Genomic DNA, 15,840 nt, shown 5'->3' on the forward strand with positions numbered 1-15,840 from the left:
GAGAGGAAGAAACCGAGAGGGGATGAAGAAATGAGAGCAGCGTCGGCAAGGGAAACTTGGTTTTGGGTTTTGAATCAATGCTCGGCACCAGAATACATGACGTCGAGCTCGACGCCAAGATCTGTGGCGCTGAGCTCGGCATCAAGATCTGTGGCGCCGAGCTCGGCGCCAAGATCTATGGCGCCAAAGTACCGGCCACGTAAACGCCACCTAGGACGGCTTGCTGTGCTCGGCCAGGCACCTCGGCGCTAAGATCTGTGGCGCCGAGACGTGTTACCTCGGCGCCATGATTCCTGGTGCCGACCCCCAGGGTCCAAAGATGAGTTTAAGTCTTCCAGGCAAGGATGGCAACGGGGCGGTTTCGGGTCGGATATCCGCGGGTTTCGGGTCTTGCGGGTTCGGGATGATTTCTCACCCACGGTTTTCGGGTCGGGGCCCCGAAACCAATCGGGTTCAGTTTCGGATTTGGTTTTCCACCTGTGGATATCCAATGGATATCCGAAATAAATCATTTAGAATTAAAACTCATGTTTTATAATATGCTAATAATAATTTGTTTACTTATATTATTAAATTTATTCTAAGTTGACTCATGAAAATATTTATTATTTGTTGCCTCTTGTTTATACATGTGAATATGTGTATATATATCATGCATATGTTTATAGAAAGTCCTTATTTCTCTTACTATGTTGCCGTACAAAGCGGTTTTTGGGTATCCATTCGGGTTTCGGGTATCCGTGGGTTCGGTTTTGGGGACGGATTATCACTCGAATCGGTGTTCGGTGCGGTTTTGGGTTTCGATTTCGGGTTTCGAGTTCGGGTGTACAAAGACTCTACTCGATCCGAATCTACCCCGTTGCCATGCTTACTTCCAGAGGGCCAAACGTAAATTTTGTTTAAAAAAAGGCTAAATTGTGAAAAAAATTAGGTGGTCCATCGATATTGGAGCAGTTGAACCGAGGCTGTCAGAGCCAAAATCGGACTCTGCGGAGCATTTGAACCGAGTGGATTAAAATAATAGATACAGGTCGCTCCGTTCGTGCATAGCAATCTAGCGCGTGCTCTCTGCTCCTTAGAAATACTTTATTTTACTGTAACATGTGAGCTCCACAAATCGATATAAACACTACAGCTATCAAATTTAAGTTGTCTTCATTTTTGTGGATGACATGGTTCGCCTTTACACTGGAGCTGTCCTTAGACCTCGACATTTTCTTCGGCCAGTTGAGAAAAGTCCAAGATGTTTTTAGGCAAAAATCCATGGACGGGTACGATTGCTTGGACTATCAGCTTGTTTATTAGCTATAATCTATATTTTTTTCTTTTACAATAAATTAACTAAGATCAGCTTATCAGCCGGCTTTAATACTAGCCGAACATGCCCTCAATACTCCGTGAGCATACTCGAACCTGCATAGATCGATAGCCCGCTAGTTTTTTATAATAGAAAATGGTGTTCTAAATAGGCTCAAGCTAGGCTGGTTTCTTCTAGAGTATGTCTACTACACAACCATATATTTTATGTAATTTCAACACATGAATTTTTTACACCATAGGATTCATATCCAACAGCCTCCACCCTTCTTCTATTTTCAGTCTCCACAGATCACAGATCACAATTTTTTTTATGGAAGGACAAATCACAGATCCGCCGCCGCCGCCGCGGGCGCCGGGGCGAGCTCGCAGGTCGCCAGCGCCTGCGCCAGTGGTCACCGGTGAGAGAAAGAGAGATAAAAAAAATTCATGTGTTTTTTTTTGCTAAAATACATATGTGTTATATAGCATTTCTGTTACTTCTCGCTGTCGAGGCCGGCCCTAGTAGAAGAGATTTGAGAAATTGGGTAATCCCAATTTTTAACACTCAGCGATCGTTAACAGTAGGTCCCACCTGTCAGCCTCACATTCCCCCATGAGGCCGTGCTGCAAAGCTTGCAACGGCTTGGCAAAGAAAGACGCATGATGCACCAATGCACCATGCCACCGGCCCACCGCCCTGGTTCCTTGGAAACAGAGTGAGCGCCTCCCGTCGGGTCCAAAACCGCGACGCGCTCCCTGTTTTCCGCTCGACCCGCCTCCGCTTCTCCGCCGGTTTCCGCGTATAAAAACGGCCTAGCTCCCTGCCACTCTCTCCTCGCCTCGATCGCTCCCGTCGTTTGTCCAGTCCCCTACCCCCACGGAGATCACGAACCGGTCGAGCCCAGCAGCGGGAATCGGGATGGCGGCGGTGAGCGGGAAGGCGCCGTCGCTGGTGGTGGCGGCGAGCATGGGCGCGGTGGAGGCGCTCAAGGACCAGGCGGGCCTGTGCCGCTGGGACTACGCGCTGCGCTCGCTCTACCACCGCGCCGCCGCGCTCTCGGACTCCGTGTCTGTGGCGGCGGAGGTGCCCGTGCCCCCGGCGTCGGCGGACGCGGCGAGGATGCGTAAGGCCTACCACCTCGTGTGCTGGGGACCCAACTGATCGGCAGGCGTCGGATGTAGCTGTAGCGTAGCGCGCTGACCGCTGTGGCTTCTTCTTCGCTTCTCTCGTGTATTGCTCTTTTACTCCATCCATGGATGATCCATCCATCGATTCCATCCGTGCCCGTCGGCAGATGAGATGAGAGGGCGATGTGAATGCTCTTTGGTCGTTTGGGGGTCCGGAGCTGTGTAGGATTGCCTAAAAAAATTACTTTTAGTTTTTTTTATTACAGAAGCTAAAAGTTTAGCGTCCTCTGCTCTTAACTTATCGACCCGACTTATCAGTCATAGTACGTTTTTTTTCTCTCGTAACAGAATAACATTAGATTTATCAAACGCAGAAACTATCAGCCGAAACACTCCTAACTCCTAGATCTCGTTTGACCACTTGGCAAGCGGTAGCCCACGTGGGAACTGCTCATGAGTCGCACCCCCCGCTTTTTACGGACATGCACAGTGACGCCTCAGCAGTTGCAGGCGAGTACGGCAGATGAGATCCGATAACAACCTGTGCAATATTAAATCTACTTTTGTAGTTATAACATCCAGATGAACCACTTGCAATATATATGTGAAACAGCTCAAATACGTCTGAAACACTTGCAAAAAACCTAAATCCACTTAAAAGCTATTGCAAAATATATGCAACATCTAGGTAAAAACACTTGCAACATATGTGTGAAACATATGCAACATACAGATAAAACAATTGCAACATACGTATGAAAACAAATGAAACAATTGGAACATACGTTTGCAACATACTTTTACAGTCATTGCAACATATGTAACATTTCGATCTACTTTTGCAACATCCATATAAAACATTTATAACATACCTCTCAAACATGTGAAACACTTGAAACATACGCTTACAATATACGCTTCCAGCAAAACCCGATAGGCGGGCGGACGGAGCACTACACAGCGGAATCCAGCGCTAGGTCGCGGTGGAGGATGGCAGCGGGTCAGCGGTGGCGCAGCCCTAGTGAGCGGTTGCGCTACCCCGACAATAGGGCGGGTGCGGTGTCCCCGGTGAATGGCATCCGCGGTGGAGGTGGCAGCGGCAGTCGGCGCGGGTGCGGCCTCCCACGGCGAGGCGCCCCCGCACTGGAGAAGGCGAGCGACGCAGTACAGTGGTGAGGAAATGTCGCTCTTTTTCCCCTCAGTCCGATATGGAATGGACGCCCACACCTGAGTATTGGTCCAGATTCTGAAATGTGTTAGATCCAAATTGTATCAAGAATTATTTACGGAACTATTTATGTGGTAAAAGATTTAAATTCTCTCAAGAAAAGTTTTGGTGATAAATCAGAATCACTTACGGAACAGTTTGGTTGAATTCTGGTTCAAAAAGTTTTTATGCAAAAACATATAAATAGAGATATATATTAAAAAATCAGAACTTTTTTGGACGAAAAAAATAACTGAATACAACCCAGTTTAACTTATGGCACTTGAAAAACAATAACTTGAAAAAATACGGCCGCTAGCACTTGGGAGAGACTAGTATATGAAAGAAATCTAGCAAAACAAGTCCCACGCTGTTCGGTTCGTCCAGGCAAAGAGGGCGAAACCATACAAAACCGTTCCAAGGCACAATCGTTCCGCGGTTAGGTTGTTTGGTGCAATTTCTTCCGATTCCTGTGAGAATGGAAACCGATTCTGCCCTCCAAACGGTGCTCCTACAGTAGTTTGGGAGCTGGCTTGCATGGCCTTGTGCATTCTGCTCTCTCTGATGTATTGTCACTACGAGCGTCGGCCGTCGGTTAAGTGGAATGCAAAGGTCGACATACAGGCAAGAGTGCAGATGAAGAAGGCAACAGCCATCAGATTCAGATCCTGCGCCCTTTGCTGCACGAGGCAGTAGTATCATTTCTCTTGCCTAACTTCACGGCACGCCGGAAGGGAAGGCAGATCTACATGCCTTTAGCGAGTGCGTAAAGCAAACCTGATGACTGATGACGAACGCGCGCCTGTCCTGCACACGCGGTCAACGGGAGACGCTCGCGCGCGCGACTCGTCGGCCGGCCGGCCAGCCGGAAAAAGCAAAGGGGTAATTGAGTGCAGCGCCGGTGAGCCGCGGCGGCAGGGGACGCACGGCCGGCCGGCTCATCAACGCTGCACTCAATGATGCCTTTGCTTCTCATCTCTTGGATCTGATGCCCATAAGTCCATTCCATGACTGTTCTGCTCACGGTACCGATCATTATAACGACGCCTGCGAGCAGGGAGCACGGGACTGTACTGCAAGCGTTTGCTGATTTCTCATTTCCAGAGGGCGTGCAGGTCTGCGCTCCCAATCTGTACTACCGCCAAACGTTGTACTACGACGACCATGATCGATCCCTATGGGTCTGGGTCCGGGGGCCAACTGCCGGAGCGCAGCAGGTACTGTAGCGCGTGCCCTGTACCACGGTCAACTGGGCTCCAGGCAGCCTCCATCCAATCCAGCGCTGGCGTCGGCGTCGTCGGCTCGCTGCTGGTTTGAACTCTGGATCCTCTTCGATATGTCGAGCAGATAGTACAGACTGTACTGCAAGATGCATCCCAGTACATCAAGCAGATCGTTTCTCGCACCAATAAGAAGAGGTCCAGGTTCTTCATCAGTCATCATCTATTTCCTAAACATTGTACTGCACATCAATCATCCATGGATAAACATGGTCATGCTGCGTGCCTACATGAATAATCAACATTAATTTGTATCAACACTGACTGCAAGTATCTGTAGTTCTGTACTCTGTAGTAAACACACGTTTCCGGGACTGAAACCTAGTACTGCAAACATGACAGATACAATATATATGAGAAGAAATGCAGGGATTCAAAAAGAGATTCATCTACACCGATCAACTATGGTTACACTCTCACGACAAGGGGAAAAAAGATCCATGGTTAAATATATATATATAATATGGTAGTATCAACATGACAAGATACTGTGACAAATCGGCTTTGTACTTACACTAGTTACAAAATTACATCGAAAACACACGTTTCAAAAATTGAAAAGTCAAGTATATTACTCTAATGTGGCACCAACAATTGTTGGAGGCCACTGTCCACCTTGGCAGTGCAGCACTGCAGCGGTTAAGCGGTAGCTGGGGCTTGTCCTGTGCTCTGGACACTGTGCTATCAAGGAGGTCTGCAATCAGTCCTGTGGCTGCCGCAATGACAACAGTGACTACTGCTGTGGTGGCAAAGGTGACAGCTGCTGCTGCTCTCCTTGCACAGACTGCTCGCGCTGCTGGTGCCGGTCGCTCTGCCATGCCCAGACCATATCCTTAAGTGCAGGCCTTATTTCTTCTTTCACGAGCCTTTGATACTCTATGGTGTCACCATTGGTCTTCTTCAACTCGACTAGAAGGAAAGAAGGAGCAAGCTCAAAAATCTCTGCATCAAGCTCGAGAAATCCCTTTATTCCTTCCTTTGGTGCAGCCAGTTTCAAAACCCCATTTTCTTTCTTCTTAATTTTGAGCTTTAACCGCTCAGCCAGTTCATTTAGCTTAGCAAAGACTGTTCCTGCTGGCTGCCTTGTGGTGAATCTCTCTTCCCTCCGGCCATATTTTTCTTCGAACAAATTAGACAGGTCAAATCCAGTCGAAAGAGAAATGATGTCAAATGCATTCAGGTTAGGGAGGCTCGACGACCCTTGATTTTCCTCTGGATTACTGCATTCTATTGAGTTAGAGGTTGTGGCTTCACCGTTGCACACCCTGTCTCTTGTTGTGTCATGCTTGATCTTTGCTGCATTTACCTCAATAGGTCTTCTGTACCAAGTGCTTCTCTTTATCCTTGAAATAGATATTCTAGTACTTGGATCTGGATCAAGCATTCTAAAAAGCAGGTCCTTCAATTCACCAGAAAAGGAACGAGGACATCTGTATTCAGCTTTGGAGATCTTCCTATACATCTCAATAAGATTTGGGTCATGGAAAGGCAGGTAACCAGCCACAAGCACAAAAAGAATTACTCCACAAGACCATATGTCTGCCTTTGTGCCATCGTAGCCTCTCCTACTAAGCACTTCAGGAGCAACATAGGCAGGAGTTCCACAGGTGGTATGTAGGAGGCCATCGTGCCTTTTGGATTCAGCTAGGGCACTTAGACCGAAATCAGAGACTTTAAGGTTCTCATTCTCATCTAGAAGTAGGTTTTCCGGCTTCAAGTCACGATGGTAAACACCTCGGCTGTGGCAGTAGTCCACGGCACTAATCAGTTGGTGGAAGTACCTCCTCGCGACATCCTCGCTGAACTTTCCCTTTGATATTTTGTTGAACAGCTCACCACCTTTAGCATACTCCAATACAAAGTAAATCTTGCTCTTGCTAGCCATTACCTCAAAAAGTTGCAGAACATTCGGATGCTTTACCAGTCTCATTATAGAGATCTCCCTCTTTATCTGCACTATTAGCCCAACCCTTGTGATCTTGTCCTTATCAATCATCTTTATTGCAACAGACTGCCCGTCAGTCAGGTTTCGAGCAAAATACACCTTAGCAAAGTTTCCTTGTCCTAATTGCCTCCCGATTTCATAACGGTCCATCAAAATAGTCCTCCTCTCGTCCATTATATGGATCTCTATATACAGTGACAGAGAAACAGATAGGCTATACAAAGCAAGATGCGCCTCACTTTTAGAATGTCCAACTTATAGACTAGGGTAAGTGGGCACAGATTATGATCACCAAGGTCGTGGCTTACTGGCTTACAAGATTGAAAGTCCTTGATTTCCCCTCTTCTGTGGCCCAAAACACAGGGGAAATGTTGTACCAGTGTGCAGCCTATGAGAACTTGATAGGATCACTTAGCACAAACAGCAAAGCCTCCTAGTGCTCAGTTGAAATGACCAGTGGAAAACTGCATGGAAGGGGAAATCTAATTAGGGCAAACATGTAATGCAAATGGAATCAACAACTAGTAGTAATTCAAATGGAGATCAGAGGCTGGTATAAATATCAAGGCAGGCTCTAGTTCTGTCGGTGTTTTCGGATCACCGACGAGTAAATTTGTATTTGCGCGTCTGGCTCGGATGGTGTGCTCGGAGGACACAAGGGTTTATATTGGTCCGGGCGAAACGTCCCTACGTCCAGTTCGTTGCTGCTCGTGTTACCGGCACTTGGTTTACAGTAGGGGTTATAAACATGCGAGAGAGGGAGAGGATTCCAAGTCTCTGGTGGAAGGAGTGAACGGGTGCTGAGAGCTCGATTGTTGCTCAGCCGTGTGCTCGTGTCGTGCTCCTGTGTGTTTTTCTCGTGGTCCGACCCCTGGTAGGGGCGCCCTGCTTCTCCTTTTATAGGCGAAGGGAAAGCACGGGTTACAGAGGAGGAAAAGGAGAGGAACGAGACAGAGAGGAAGGCCTCCAGGATCGTCGGGCCCTTCTTCTCCTTCATGCGGGTCCTGACGATCCTGTAGATATCATCAGGGACGGCTCCACGTCGCGGCCCTGTTCGTCACTGGCGCCATGCGCAAGCGCCATCTGCCGGTCATGGCGTTCCATTCCGTCCCGGCGAACGTCGTGGTGAACTGACGCGCCTGTCAGTGTTCGTACGAGGGTTAGGCACAACAGCACCGGCGCGTCCGACGCTGTTCTTGATGTGAATCCTCAGGTATGGCCCGTCATGGCCACGGGTTACATCGAGACGTGCCAGTCTCTTCCCTGGTGTCAGAGTTTTGACCCAGGACCATACGCTTGGACCTGGAATGGTTGGCGGCGGTATGGGTCCCTGTCGGACAAGACGGAACCGCGTCCTTGGGGTCAGGCGAGACGGAGCACGAACCCAAGAGGTCGGGCGAGATGGAGCCCTCGGCCTCGAGGTCGGGCGAGACATGGCCTGCAGCCTTAGGGTCGCGCAAGACGGAGCCTGCGGCCTTGGGCGAGACCCCCGCGGCCTCGAGGTCGGGCGAGACGGAGCCCGCGGCCTTGGGGTCGGGCGAGACGAAGCCCACGGCCTTGGGGTCGGGCGAGACTTTTTAATATGTCTTGCTCCATCCGGAGAAGTCAGCGTGGACGCTAACTTCCTTGCTTTGGGTATCCCTAATATCGATACCCGACAGTAGCCCCCGAGTCTACGGAGTAGTAGAATACTCCTTTGGAGGCCTTTCCGGACGGGAGGACTCTAAAGGCCTTGGCCTTCTTTTTGTAGCCCGCGGCATGTCCTGGTAGGTCGGCGGTTCCCCTTTTATCACGATCGGTCTTCTTGGGGGTATGTAACCGTAGGTTTCGGGAGGTCGGAAATATTTTTCTTGATTCCGGTCCCCTAGGATCCGATCGGTCCGCTGTCATACCGCGACCGCGCGTTTGGTCTCCTTGCGAGTCCAACTTTCCTCAAGCCCCCGCGCGTAGCAGGGGTCCGGTCGAGGGTCGGCTCGTCTTTCTGATGGACGAAACATGGTGCTTGGTGAACTGTTAACGGGCTAGTCCGAGTGGGGCCCCGGCTTCCCGTTCGCGGGGGTCCGACATGGGTCAACTAGTGACCGACTCCAGATTCTCAGTGGCCAATCCATATAGTTCTCGAGTCCGTTCAACCGGTCCCGGGGGCTCGTTGCCTTACTTCGAGGAAAAACCATGGACTGGGAACCGACCAAGACTCGAACGTGGGCCGAGATGCCCGCGGCGCTCGAGCGCCCGGGTACTGGCCGCTAGTGGGCCCATCCCTTTCCACCCCTCACTCTAAGGGCGCCTCGAAGCGGCTGTGAACCCGTCGGAGGGCCAGCCTTCGAAGTCCTGAGCCTAAATGGGCCGTAGGAGCATTTTCAGCTCCGTATCCCACCTTACCTGTGACGGCTCTTGGCTCATTCAATGGTCGAACCGTCATCCGGCATATCCTTCGGGGGCGCGGCCAGAGATAGCATGCGCGCGATCTTCGGAGGGAGGTGACGTGACGCGGCGCAGCGGGCGCATGAATCTAGGCGGACGGTTCGCCTTCTCGTCCGGCTCCGCCCTATAAATAGCGGCCTCCCCCTTTGCGTTCCTGCACACCAAAACTATAGCCTTACCTTCTCTATTTCTCCGTCGCCGCCGTTCGGATCTGCCATGCTTGCTAATCCGCCGCCGGAGCCCTAGATCCGTAGCTTCCGCTCCTCCGTCGCCTTTGCTTCTCCGTAGCCACCTCCATCCTCCATGGATTCGTGGTATCGTTCTGATGTTACCTATGCGCGCATGGAGGGCCTCGTCAAGCGTGGTCTTCTCCGTGGGAGGACCGACGCGGCGGAGTGGTTTGTGTCCGGCCGCGAGGATGCGCCGGCGCCGCTCGACGGCTACGTCATCTCCTTCGCACTCTTCCACGAGCGTGGACTCGCGGTTCCTCCTCACCCGTTCTTCCGGGGTCTGCTGTACCACTATCAGATCGAGCCGCAGCACTTAACCCCAACGGGATCCAGCACATCGCGGCCTTCATCGCGATGTGCAAAGGGTACCTGGGGATCGAGCCCCACTTCGAGCTCTGGAGATATTTCTTCTACATCTACTTAATCAAAAAGAAGGAGAGAGGCCGCAAGACCCTAGTGCCGATGGGATGCGCGGGCATCCACCTCCAGGGGCAGCGGGCTGCCGAGAACATGCCCTGCCAGCTTTCCAGATCCAACAAGGGGTGGCACTCGCATTGGTTCTACCTGAAGAACGACCCTGCCGCTCCCTTGCCGATCTTCTCCGTGCGCCTGGTTGAAGAGGTACCGCTGTCATGGTTGTGGGGGCCGCCTGTCAAGGAGAAGAAGATGCGCGACCTCCTCGAGGCCATCACGTTCCTGAAGACCCGCGGCCTCCGCGGGGCCAGCGTCATCCGGGGGTATCACGCGAGGAGGGTGGTGCCGCTGATGGCGCGCGTCCTCCCGATGTACAAGATGACGCCCGCCGCACAGCTCGTCGGGACGACGCTCGCCCATGGGCTGCTTCGTGACAGCGAGGTCGCGCAACGCGTCAAGGAGGCCACGGGGGAGGCCGACGTCGTGTTCCCAATCCCGGGGCATCCCGCGATGCGGCCGGACGCGGGCTTCATCGAGCTGCCGGCGGGGTTAACCTTCCGGGATTCTGTCGCGCCGCTACCAGAGCACGCGGCCGTGAGGGCGACGAACCGTGCCGCGGATGAACAAAGGAAGAAGGAGAAGAACGACGAGGAGAAGAAACGGCGGTCGAAGCAGCGAGCGAAGCTGCAGCGAGGGAAGCGGCGTCAAGGCTCGTCGGAAGAAGAGGAGGATGACGGCTCCATGTAGCCCATCCCGTGGGATGACCTGGCCGCCGGGGACGAGGACCCGCCTTCGTCGCAGGCGGGGCCCTTCCCGTGGCATGTCACGAGGCAGGAGGGGGAGGACGCGCCCCTGGAGCCGGCGGAATCAAGCTGCCTCGCCCCGTCCAGGCCTTCGACGGCTGCCTCGGAACCAGCGGAGTCAAGCCGCCTCGCCTCATCCGGGCCTTTGACGGCGGTCCCGGAGCCGGCGGAAACAGGTCGCCCTGCTCCGTCTGAGACCTCGGCGGCGCCTCCGGAGTCGACGGGAGGCGGCCATTTTGATTCGTCCGAGCCCTCCGAGCCGAGGGAGGGCTCGAAGCGGCAACGTGCCGACGAGGAGCAGCCGGGGTCGGGAAGCCGGCCCCAAAACGTCCTCGTATGATGGCGTCAAGGTGAGTCAAGAGTTTTTGTCATCCTTTTGTCCTAACGAATTTTGCCGCGACCTGACCGCCATGTCCCTTGCAGCGTCGGAGGACGTAGGACTCTCCTGCGGCTTGCTCCAAAAAAAGATCCTCCTCCGGCAAACGCGCCAGGAGCCAGCTGTCGCCGTGCCGGTGGAGGGCGTGAGTGGCGTCGGGGCGGCCACGGCGTCGACCGAGGAGGCGCAGCCGATGGCTGTGTCCACGGGAGAGCAGGCGGAGGAGGGCGCGTCTAGGGCGCCCGTGGCGAGCGCGGCGCGGCCAGTCGTGCCCTCGACGTCGCAGGTGGAGGAGGCGCATCCAGAGCCGCCGTCCGTGCAGGTGGCCGTGTCCGCGGCGGGGCGGACGGAAGGGGGCATACCCGAGGCATCCTTCGTGGATGTAGCGACAGGGCAGGCCTCCGTGTCCGCGTCACCCGCCCCCTCTGTCGCTAGAGGAGCCGCTCTGGAGGAGCTGTCGCCGCCAGAGAGGTCGGTGCCGCTTGAGGTCGGTGTGGGGACGTCCCGGTCTCTGGTACGGGTGGCTGCCCTCGATGAAGCGACAGAGGAGAGGGAATGGGGGAGTGTCCACACGGAGGTTGGGGACACGATTCGCGCTATGACCACCATGTTGAGCTCGATGCGTGACATCGTCGCCCTGGTTGGCCTGGTATGATATGACCGTGCTTTCGACCCTCATGTTTTTCTTTCCGCGTCTCTAAGTCCTGTCTTCTTCGCAGATCCTTGTGGCCCGCAGCCGGGAGAAGTCCCAATTCCTTGCTAAGGAGATGCGGTGTAGTGAGGGGTTGGCCGCAGAGCTCGCTGCCGCCCGGGAGGAGGTGGCTGAGCTTGCCCTTGCCGCCCGAGAGGTGGCCGACCTCTGAGTCAGGAAGAAGGACGCTCACGATGACGCCCGCGAGGCCGAGGAGAAGCTCGCGGCCCTGATCGAGAGGGCGCGCACGGACGCCGTGGAGGCCGAACGGCTACGGAAGGAGCGAGACGATTTGCTCCGGGCCGTAGAGGAGCTCCGCACGGGGACTGAGCTGGCTCGCCAGGAGCGCGCCGACGCTCAGCAGCGGGTCGGCCACCTCGAGAATGAGCTCCGAAGGGAGAGGGACCTGAAGGTTGCAGCCAAGGGCGTGTCCACCAGGCTCGCCGCTGAGGTCGGGCTGCGCCAAGAGGAGGTCCGGCGCCTGGAGGCCGAGGCGATTCGGCAGCGCGATGAGGTGCGCAGGCTTCGAGCGAATGTGAACGGTAAGTCTCCGGTTCCCTTGTTGTCTTTCTCCCTGGAATCTGTGGTAAGCCTTTTGACACGGTCGGTGCGTGACTTGGGCAGGCCTCGACGACAAGCTCGGGGCGGAGGTGCTGAAGAGCCGTGGCCTAGAGAAGGAGCTCAGCGAGGTGAAGGACACCCTCCAGAAGGAGAGCGACGAACACGACAACCTGCGCGTCGCAGTCCAGCTGGTCTGCGACGAGCTCGAGCTGACCCCGGATCAGGAGACAAGCACGCTCGCGGTTCGCGCCAGCCAGATCACGGACCGGGCACGTGATATGGCAAGGAGCGCGCTTCGCTTTGGCGTTCACCGATCGTTCGCGATCGCCCGTTCTCACTACGAGAACATCGATCTGGCGACGATGAGCCAAGGCTTCGCGCCCATCTATACCGTCGCCGAGCTAGACGACATTGAGAAGGTGGCCCCCAGGCGCATGACCTTTCTAGCAAGATAGAAGATGAAATCATCCCCCCGAGGAGTTAGTTTAGTCAGATAGGTCAGGCGGTCCACTTGTAATAAGTGGACAAGTTCCAACCCTTCTCTTTCGTCTAAACAAGCTTGTTTTCTCGTTTCGATTGAACAAATTTGTTCTTTCTCCCTTTTTATGTGTGAAAAGGGGTAATGCGTTCCGACCCTTCCTGTTGTTGAAGACTATAGAGCTCAAGGTGTGGGCGAGAAACTCTGGTCACGCTAGTAAGCAAGAGTGTCGTAGCCGCTGGGGCGTAGGTTTCTTGCAGTCCGACCCGTTTTACTCGGCGCTCGTTTCCGCAAACCTTGCCTCTATGTTTTTAACGTGGGAAAGGGTCGGGCACGGTGACTGTTTCAGAAAGGGTATATGTTTACCTTTATCAGCCCCCGAGTGAGACCCGACCCCTTGCCGTTGCCGGAGTCGGGTTTCACTAAAGATCGAGGAGACGATAATGAAACTGGTAGGAGAATGCGTTTTTTTTCAGAAATGTTATTCTTAGTTTTTGTACGTACCCCCTCCCTAGGATCCGAGCCATCATTCTGCGACCGCGCATTCGGTCTCCTTGCGAGTCCAACTTTCCTCGTGCCCTCGCGCGTTGCATGGGTCCGGTCGAGAGGTCAGCCCATCTTTGTGATCGTCACCCCGTCCGCGGTTTCCGCAACCGGAGGGGTTGAGCTAACGTCACTTGCTTCGATGGCTCGAGTGTCGCGCTCGGTGTGCTCGCTAACGGGCATGTCCGAGTGGAATCTGGGTCCGTCCGATCCTGTAGATGTCAACAGGGATGGCTCCACATCACGGCCCTGTTCGTCACTGGCGCCATGCGCAAGCGTCATCTGCCGGTCATGGCGTTCCATTCCGTCCGGGCGAATGTCGTGGTGAACTGACGCGCCTGTCAGCGTTCGTACGAGGGTTAGGCAGAACAGCACCGGCACGTCCGACGTTGTTCTTGATGTGAATTCTCAGGTATCCTTTCATGGCCACGGGTTACATCGAGGCGTGTCAGTCTCTTCCTTGGTGTCAGAGTTTTGACCCAGGCCCATACGCTTGGACCTGGAGTGGTTGGTGACGGTATGGGTCCCCGTCGGACGAGACGGAACCCGCATTCTTGGGATCGGGCGAGACGGAGCCCGCACCCGAGGGGTCGGGCGAGATGGAGCCCACACCGAATGGGTCGGGCGAGACCCCCACGGCCTCGAGGTCGGGCGAGACGGAGCCTGCAGCCTTGGACGAGACCCCGTGGCCTCGAGATCGGGCGAGACGGAGCCCGCGACCTTAGGGTCGGACGATACTTTTTAATACATCTTGCTCCATCCGGGAAAGTCAACGTGGACGCTAACTTCCTTACTTTGGGTATCCCTAATATCAATCCCCGACAAGTTCGGAATCATCTCCCTATTTCATTGTGATTCCGACCAGCTACCAAGCATTATTAAAACGAGAGACATCCATATTGCTCACCCCATCTGAGGCGTACCACGCAGCACAGCTAAGTGCTAGGATTTCAGTTTGCTCTAACGAACCATTCAGCAGAGGCTACCAAAATTAGCACCTCAAAATCCGAAACCAGAGCAAAATATCATCAGCAAGCATCACAGAATCCTCCATTCCTCTTCCCACTGAAGGCCAAATCACAAAGCATTCCGAATCCTAGTTCAGCGCAACAGTAAGCTACGACCTTTCGGAGGTCCTAAACTAACCACAGAACAATACGATTACGCCCTTAAAAACAACCAGGCAGATCAACGCCCCCCTCCCAAACCACCGCCCGCCCCCCCCCCCCCCCCCCCCCCCCCCCCCGGCCCGCCCAACACACACATACACACGCAACAAGAGTAAATCCTCACCTGCTGAAGAACACGAGGACAGACGACGGATCCCAGATGTCGCCAGCCCCAACCCCAACCCGGGGAAGCTCGATCTCACGCAAAGGATCGAACCGGCGGGGGACGGCGCGGCGACTCCTCCCTTTGACCCTTGGGCGGAGCCGTCCTTTTTCTTTTTTCGTCCGGCTTCTGTTGCAGGATTGCAGCATCTCCTCTCCGCGTCTTCTCCTCTTCACAGCTTCTACATGCGCAGATGCCGCGAGAGGCGAGATGCGCTCCTGTCTGCTGCACAGTCCAGCTCCGCACGGCACGGCAGCTCAGCTCAGCCCAGCTCCGCACGTCACGGCGGCTCAGCCCAGCTCTCACTCGCAGCCATGGACAGCCAGCGCGGCCATGTCACTGGGCCCCACTTGCCTAATTTCTCCGAGGGCCCGATGGGCCAACGGCCCACGCCGCTCGTTCTTTCCTTTCGTTTCCTTTCCATTTTTCCCTTTTCCTTCTTGTGTGTGTGTAGCCTCGGCGAGAAGGCGAAGGGATGGATGCGGCGGGCGTCCATCGCCGGTGGCGAGGATAGCAGGTCCATGGAGGCCGGCCTCGCGCACGCGGGGGTTGCCAGGCCTCAAGTCGAAGGCCCCCTCGGGGCACGCTGCTATAGCCCCACCGTGGCGCCGACCGAGGGGAGGCGTCAGACGTGTGGATGGATGCCTGGCCGCCCGCCCGCCCACGCATCTCAACTGCCTTCCGACGCTTTCTTCCCCGCGCGCGTGTTGGTCAGAGACAGGTGCGAGACACGCCTTCTTGGCTTTCCCTCTTGCAAGCTACTACTACTACGTTTTTCTATCTCTTGAGGGGGAGCGGCCATGGCTTCCACGCCTCCACGGTAGTAGACCCAGCAACACGTCAAAGCTTTTTACAATGTTTGGCAAGATTTCAAGAAACGAAGCTAAGCTAGAGCTCGAATCATGACGCACAGAATGCATTTGAATCTGGATCTGTACCGTCCAATAGTCCACAACACTGGAGATTCTGACCACAGCATATATAAAAAAATGTGTTCTTTTTTTATTTCTTGGGTGCAGGCAGATGCAGGTGCGCGTGCCCAAGTCAACATTTCCTTCTACTTCTACCATTGGCCGACTCCTTGTGCCATCCGGCCTAACTCTTGTGATGCTCAAAGTAAAAGCATCTG

At 54.3% G+C, this 15,840-nt stretch overlaps 3 protein-coding genes and 1 pseudogene across 3 annotated transcripts; 3 read left to right on the top strand and 1 right to left on the bottom strand.

The window, feature by feature from the left end:
- Window positions 1-2,020: 2,020 nt before the first annotated feature.
- Window positions 2,021-2,728, top strand: LOC136475774 (uncharacterized). Its single transcript, XM_066473365.1, has one exon. It carries the CDS (start codon window positions 2,219-2,221, stop codon window positions 2,459-2,461), a length of 243 nt encoding a protein of 80 aa, XP_066329462.1. The 5' UTR covers window positions 2,021-2,218; the 3' UTR covers window positions 2,462-2,728.
- A 2,626-nt stretch (window positions 2,729-5,354) lies between these two features.
- LOC136475772 (CBL-interacting protein kinase 26-like) lies at window positions 5,355-15,294 on the bottom strand. Its single transcript, XM_066473363.1, has 2 exons — window positions 14,673-15,294; window positions 5,355-7,323 (listed from the first exon to the last, which is right to left on the bottom strand). The coding sequence occupies exon 2, from the start codon at window positions 7,031-7,033 to the stop codon at window positions 5,648-5,650; it is 1,386 nt and encodes a 461-aa protein (XP_066329460.1). The 5' UTR covers window positions 7,034-7,323; window positions 14,673-15,294; the 3' UTR covers window positions 5,355-5,647.
- Window positions 7,340-14,527, top strand: LOC136475773 (uncharacterized). The gene is made up of 2 exons (XM_066473364.1): window positions 7,340-8,250; window positions 8,281-14,527. The coding sequence occupies exon 2, from the start codon at window positions 9,868-9,870 to the stop codon at window positions 10,672-10,674; it is 807 nt and encodes a 268-aa protein (XP_066329461.1). The 5' UTR covers window positions 7,340-8,250; window positions 8,281-9,867; the 3' UTR covers window positions 10,675-14,527.
- On the top strand, window positions 14,674-15,827 carry LOC136475776 (uncharacterized; annotated as a pseudogene).
- The last annotated feature ends 13 nt before the right edge of the window (window positions 15,828-15,840 follow it).

The sequence above is a fragment of the Miscanthus floridulus genome, chromosome 8 (assembly GCF_019320115.1).
Source record: "Miscanthus floridulus cultivar M001 chromosome 8, ASM1932011v1, whole genome shotgun sequence".
Lineage (NCBI taxonomy): Eukaryota > Viridiplantae > Streptophyta > Magnoliopsida > Poales > Poaceae > Miscanthus > Miscanthus floridulus.

What these genes read in the sequence shown, in the direction of transcription:
- LOC136475772 (XM_066473363.1), bottom strand. Translation starts at nt 7,033, where the DNA reads ATGGACGAGAGGAGGACTATTTTGATGGACCGTTATGAAATCGGGAGG.
- LOC136475774 (XM_066473365.1), top strand. Translation starts at nt 2,219, where the DNA reads ATGGCGGCGGTGAGCGGGAAGGCGCCGTCGCTGGTGGTGGCGGCGAGC.
- LOC136475773 (XM_066473364.1), top strand. Translation starts at nt 9,868, where the DNA reads ATGTGCAAAGGGTACCTGGGGATCGAGCCCCACTTCGAGCTCTGGAGA.